We start from the raw sequence: 6700 nt of genomic DNA, 5'->3' as shown, positions 1-6700 counted from the left end.
TCGGGGACGGTGTGCCAGGCCGGGGTCCTGTCGGCGGGGCCCACGGTGCGCGCAGTCAGCTCTCGCTCTGGGTGGGCGCTGTGGCCCTCGAGGGCTACTGGAAGGACCCCTGGCTTCTGAGGAGACTGCGTCTAGAACTTTCCCCGTATGGGGCCTTGAGGTGCTTGGTCTAGACCTGCTTTTGCGCTTGGTCCCGAATCCTGCTCTCTAGGAGTCGCTCTTGCGGGCCTCCAGCCCACCGGAGGCGAAGCGGCCCCGGGCGGAAGGCCGCTTGAGCCTCGAGGGAGGTGCCGGTTTCTCTCCGCGGGCGCCGTGGGGACGGTGGGAGGCGGGGGCGTCGGCAGCGCTTGGACTAGATGCGGCCTTGGGCCCGCCTGGTAGCGGGGATTTGGGCCAACAGAGCGCCCGCCTCTGCGGCTGAGTTCTGCCTGGCGGGGAAGGGAGCGTCCAATGGGTGCCGAGGCGTCCTCCTCTTGGCGCTCTGGCACTGCTCTTCCCGAAGAACGCCTTTCAGTTAAATGGGCGTCGGAAATCTCGGGCTCCCTGGGACAGGGATCGTCGGGAGAGGCCGCTCTGGACGTGTTGACACACGTGCTGGAGGGGGGCGGGTAACTGACCAGCGAACGGAAGTTTGTGCGGCCTGTGAACGCCGCTGGCCAAGCGGCCTTGCCTAGTGGAGCCCTGCTTCCGCCAGCGCGTCAGAGACTGTGAAGCAAAGTGCAGGGGGTCGAGTGGAGAGTGGCGGCCCCAGCCTCGCAAGGTAACTGAACTGGATGTTCTTGGCTGCCCAGCGCTTACAAATCCTGTTCCTTCTGTGCCCTGCCAGGAAACAAGCTCACATCTCCCTGTGGGAAACCTTCTAGCAGCAGGATGAGTCTGCAGTGGACTGCAGTTGCCACCTTCCTCTATGCGGAGGTCTTTGTTGTGTTGCTTCTCTGCATTCCCTTCATTTCTCCTAAAAGGTATGGCTTGTGGAGCAAGCAGGCGAGTTAGGCGGGAGGGTCCCTGTGCCCTAGCCCTGGGACTGGTGTGTGCAGCTGGTGGACCCTGGAATTGGAACCCGATGGAACAGGTAGAACCTGTCAGGGGTGGGGGTGGCAGGGGTTGTGTTTGTTATTGCCAACCCTCCCCAGGGTTCTGCTTCGTCATGACTTGCTCAGTTCCTTTTCCTGTGTCCCCTGCCTTCTGGTCTTCAGAATGCCCGCGAGAGGCAGGAAGATCCATGTTACAGTTCTGGAAATGATGCCCTCCCGCCTACTCTTGGCCCCCGGGGTCTTGGGATGGCAGCGTGGGATTCGGAAGACTTGCACCACTGGGTCACGTTGTTGCTGATTTGGTGACTCTTGTCCTAACTAGTCTCACTGGCATTGCGCAGTGGCTGCATGAACATTACTCAGCCTGTGGAGGATGAAGCCATATTCCCTTTTAATGAACAGAGGACCTGTTAAAAGTGAATTGGAAATTAATTGTTAATTATGTATAATACCTGAACACGTCCCTATTTAAATTCACATATTACAAATAAGGCCAAATCTCCACAGGTATTTTTAAAAACTGTTTTTTCATGAAAAATTATCCCTGATGTGATACCACAGAAAGTATGCAGCGCTGCCTGAGGAGGATTCTTGCAGAAAACCAAACCTTCGTACAGTTGACAAGACATGCTGAGATAGAGGGCCCCGGGGAGCTTTAATCTGGGAAGCTTTAGAGGGCAGACAATCTGATTTCTACACAAAGCAAATTGGAAAAGCAAATGAAAGAGGGGAGGGAAGGGGGAGCTTCCAGAATAAGAGGGATTTAAGACATTTATCTACCAAATGCCAAATCGGTACCTTGTTGGGTCCAGATTCAAACAAATACTGTTGCCTACAGTGATTGGCATTTTCATCTCTAGCCCTGATGATGAGGGCTTCTTGTTGGTTTGAACAATATGTAAACACTTCTGAAGTCTCTTCTTAGAGCTGCATCCCAAAGCATTTGTGGAGGGAAATGATGTGAGGTCTAGGGTCCATCTCATCATAACCCAGGGTGGGGGGGGATATAGGCAAACCAAGGTTTATCATGTGGAAAGACAGTTTAAAGAAATAACGTGTATGGGGCAGACATTTTGAATATTACAAAGGGGAGAACAATGAAAAGTAAGTTTCCCTTTTCAGAGACTATCAGTGTGTTTTCTTTTTGTTGCTGTGGTTTCTTTGTTTTTTTTTTTTTTTTTTTTTTTTTGGGACAGAGTCTTGCTCTGTCACCCAGGCTGGAGTGCAGTGGTGTGGTCTCGGCCGACAGCAACCTTCACCTACTGGGTTCAAGTGATTCTCCTGCCTCAGCCTCCTGAGTAGCTGGGACTACAGGCGCCTGCCACCATGCCCAGTTAATTTTTTATATATGTGCGTGTGTGTGTGTGTGTGTGTGTGTATATATATATATTTTTTTTTTTTTTTTGTAGAGATGGGGTTTCCAGACGTGAGCCACTGTTCCCAGCCAACTACCCGTGTTTAAGATTAGTTTTCCAGGCCAGGCGCGGTGGCTCACGCCTGTAATCCCAGCACTTTGGGAGGCTGAGGCAGGCGGATCACGAGGTCAGGAGATCGAGACCATTGTGGCTAACACGGTGAAACCCCATCTCTAATAAAAAATACAAAAAATTAGCCGGGCGTGGTGGCGGGCGCCTGTAGTCCCAGCTACTTGGGAGGCTGAGGCAGGAGAATGGCGTGAACCCAGGAGGCGGAGCTTGCAGTGAGCCGACATCGTGCCACTGCACTCTAGCCTGGGTGACAGAGGGAGACTGTCTCAAAATAAAAAAAAGATTAGTTTTCTAGACATTTCGATCTCTACGTGGACCAGCACCTTTTTTTTTTTGAGACAGGGTCTCGCTCTGTCGCCTAGACTTGAGTGCAGTGGCGCGATCTCGGCTCACTGCAACTTCCGCTTCCCAGGTTCAAGTGATTCTCCTGTTTCAGCCTCCTGAGTAGCTGGGATTACAGGCACCCACCACCATGCCTGGCTAATTTTTGTACTTTATTTGTAGAGACGGGGTTTCGCCATGTTGGCCAGGTTGGTCTTGCACTCCTGACCTCAAGTGATCCACCCACCTTGGTCTCCCAAAGTGCTGTGATTACAAGTGTGAGCCACCGCACCTGGCCTTTTTTCCAACACTCTTGAATGGATATCAAATTAGAGAATTGCAAGCCACTGAGGCTGACTTTGTGTGGGCTATTCGGCCATTGGAGAAGACTGCAAAGCTGGATTTCCATTTTGCTCAGGGCCCTAGAGCCCGTGTGTGTGCTTTCTCTTCAGCTCCCGTCCTTTTTGTCGTCTTCACAGATGGCAGAAGATTTTCAAGTCCCGGCTGGTGGAGTTGGTAGTGTCCTATGGCAACACCTTCTTTGTGGTTCTCATTGTCATCCTTGTGCTGTTGGTCATCGGTGAGTGAGCTGTGGCTGAGGGCAGCTACGTGACCTAGACCCCGGTCTCTGATGCAAAACCTTTTGCCGCTTTTGATGTGTAGCATCCAGTTTTGGCTGCTGGGAGATAGACCAGTGAAATGCTGTGTCTTTCTCTTGTGGGAAGGAAGAGGCTCCCTTTGCCCATGCTGCTGACCTCTAGTCGGTTCTTCACTTTGAGGCCCCTCTAGGCCGGGCATGGTGGCTCATGCCTGTAATCCCAGCACTTTGGGAGGCTGAGGTGGGTGGATCACCTGAGATGAGGAGTTCAAGATCATCCTGGCCAACGTGGTGAAACCCCATCTCTACGAAAAATACAAAATTATTTGGGCATGGTGGCGGGAGCCTGTAATCCCAGCTACTTGGGAGACTCAGGCAGGAGAATCGCTTGAACCCAGGAGGCAGAGTTTGTAGTGAGCCTAAATTGCTCCATTGCACTCCAGCCTGGGCAACAAGAGCGAAACTCCATCTCAAAAAAAAGAGGCCTCTCTAGCAGTGGGCGTGGGCTTATACCAAAGCAGTTTGTGTGCAGCCTTATGATGGCCACCTTACATTGCTTTTTTTCAAGACCTTGGGAGAAGGGACGCCTTAGGTTTCTGAGGCTGCCCCTTAGGTCACTCTAGAACTGAAGCTAAGGGAAGTTAACTGGCCTGTGACCTTGGTCTGAGTAGTGCTGCTCACCAGTCACTTAAACAGCAGAGTTGCCTGGAGCAGGACCTTTAATGGGGGACTGAGCAACTAAGCACACAGTGAGCCTAGCTGGGAAGTCCTGCTGTTCCCTGTAGTAGTAGGAGGAGGACACAGAAATGTGTGGCAGCATATCTTGGGGAGAAATCCTAGACCTCTCTGCATCTGGGCTAGACTTGAGGTTTTCCCAGGTCCTTCCAGCTCTGTAGTTCTGTAAACTCTGACATTGAGGTGCATACCAGCAGGTGCTTGAAAGATAAACTGGTCTAAGGGCAAGCAAGCTCAGGGATAAGGCCAGGCCAGGTGGTGTTAAGATGAAAGGCAGACATTTTGCAATGAGGTGGTGGGGTGACCATCTGGAGACAAGAATCAATAAAGCTCTTGTCTGACTGTTAGATGTTTGTTGTTTTGCTGTGGTAAGTGATCGATATGTTCCCCTGTTCGGGTTCCAAAATATTGGCTTGGCTCTGCTGTGGACGCCACTCTTTTGTCTCAGAGCTGTGGTGCCTGCCTAGGTGTGGAACACTCCTCCCACCGAGTCCCAGCAGAAACGCTGAGCGGGTGAGGGGCTGTGGTTCAGGGGAATGTGCAAAGCCTCACCCACCAGCTTCAGCATTAGGCATTTCTCCTTCTTGCTGTCTCAGAGCCTGATAGGATATGTTCAGGCAGGACTGCCTCTGAACAGGCCAAGTGTGACCTGACAGCTTCCAACCACATAGGGTAGGTGCCAGCTGCCCGAGTACCTCAGTGTTTTTGAAATACTTGGCAAGGCCCCAAGAGGTAGCTCTTTCTAACCAGGGTTCTCTCCTTGAGCAGCCTCCAAGCCAGGAGTAGGTAGGGAATGTATGTGTTGTCCCCAGGCTACTGAGTTTTTGAACTGAGCATGTGTGTTTTGGCTTTTGGGTCTGGGGTGGGGATAAGAACTGGGGAAGGGAGGGACCACGCTGAGGATGATTCCCTCAGGGCCTTGCCCCTTCCCCAAACCAGAAGGAGTATGTTTCTTTCCTAGAGCAGCTGAGTGGGCTGAGAGATCCTTTGCGGAATCCAGTAGTTGACAAAGCCTTCATTCTTTTTTGGGATCAGGGAACTGCTTGGAAGTTCTAGAGGGACATATGGCCATGATGGCTGGCTACTTTCTACTCTCATGTTAAGCATAATCTAGAAAGATCTGCAGAGCCTTCTTCAAATAGAAGTGTTAGTCACAGGTACTAGTGAAGGGTAACGGGCATAACTAGCTAGAGCTGTGGCCTTGCCTGGGGGCGGGGAGGGTTGAGAAGATCCGTCTGGAGGGTGGAGTTGCTGAGGGTGCAGGATCTTCCCACCTGGGCTGAGACCCGAGACAGGAAGGGCCGGGTTCTACTGTGGGACTTGGGTTAGTGTTGCTCAGTCTCCCATCCCCACTCATGGTCATTGGCCAAGGTGGTCCTTAGGATGGTGGGATTCCTGGATGCAGGTGACAGTGTAAGGAAACATGTTTATCTTGTTTTTCTGGTTACAAAAATAATGAGTAATCTTAAAAACTCAAAAATTGAATTTAGAAAGTTAATCTCCTGGCCGGGCACGGTGGCTCACGCCTGTAATCCCAGCACTTTGGGAGGCCAAGGTGGGCGGATCACGAGGTCAGGAGATCGAGACCATCCTGGCTAACACGGTGAAACCCCTTCTCCACTAAAAATACAAAAAAAAAAATTAGCCGGCGCTGTGGCGAGCTCCTGTAGTCCCAGCTACTCAGGAGACAGGCAGGAGAATGGCATGAACCCGGGAAGCGGAGCTTGCAGTGAGCCGAGATTGCGCCACTGCACTCCAGCCTGGGCAACAGAGCGAGACTCCATCTCAAAAAATAAATAAATAAATAAAAAAGAAAGTTAAACTCCCCATAATCCCTTGTCCCACAGGTAACCATCATGAATATTGTGTTGTGCATTTCCACAGGCGTTTTCTATACTGACATCTTTAATAAAATGTCTACAGCAGTGGGATCATACTCACAAAGTATTTATGTTTCCTTCTACATTCCTGCTGGGACATGGCAGGAGGAGCATTCCACACCTAAGCAGGCAGCACAGCTCTGAGACAAGACTGCTGTCCATAGCAGAGCCCAGCCAATACTTTGGATTGTGCTTTTTCTACTTACTGCACCTTAAACATTTTTTTTTTTTTTTTTTTTTGAGATGGAGTCACTCTCGCCCAGACTGGAGTGCAGTGGCGCCATCTTATCTCACTGCAACCTCCACCTCCCAGGTTCAAGTGATTCTCCTGCCTCAGCTTCCGAGTAGCTGCGGATTACAGGCGCCTGCCGCCATGCCCAGCTAATTTTTTGTTATTTTTAGTGGAGACGAGGTTTCACCATGTTGGCCAGGGTGGTCTTGAACTCCTGGCCTCAAGTGGAGCTGCCCCACCTCGGCTTCCCAAAGTGTTGGGATGACAGATGTGAGCCACTGTGCCTGGCTGACATCTTTTTATAGCAATCTCATTCTTCTTTTTTTTTTTTTTTGAGACGGAGTCTCGTTCTGTCGCCCGGGCTGGAGTGCAGTGGCCGGATCTCAGCTCACTGCAAGCTCCGCCTCCCGGGT

General features: G+C 51.4%; 1 protein-coding gene across 1 annotated transcript in view; it reads left to right on the top strand.

The window, feature by feature from the left end:
- Positions 1 to 6: 6 nt before the first annotated feature.
- Positions 7 to 6700, top strand: part of BCAP31 (B-cell receptor-associated protein 31) — a 27577-nt gene continuing 20883 nt past the window's right edge. Inside the window, exons 1-3 of the mRNA XM_012002252.1 lie at positions 7 to 604; positions 824 to 962; positions 3322 to 3422. Coding sequence (XP_011857642.1) covers positions 451 to 604; positions 824 to 962; positions 3322 to 3422 — 394 coding nt within the window. The 5' untranslated portion in view covers positions 7 to 450. The remainder of the gene's footprint in view (positions 605 to 823; positions 963 to 3321; positions 3423 to 6700) is intronic.

The sequence above is a fragment of the Mandrillus leucophaeus genome, unplaced genomic scaffold, assembly GCF_000951045.1.
Source record: "Mandrillus leucophaeus isolate KB7577 unplaced genomic scaffold, Mleu.le_1.0 Scaffold681, whole genome shotgun sequence".
In the NCBI taxonomy this organism is placed as follows: Eukaryota; Metazoa; Chordata; class Mammalia; order Primates; family Cercopithecidae; genus Mandrillus; species Mandrillus leucophaeus.
The sequence above is the reverse complement of the archived record's forward strand: the minus strand, read 5'-3'. Positions and strand labels throughout refer to the sequence as shown.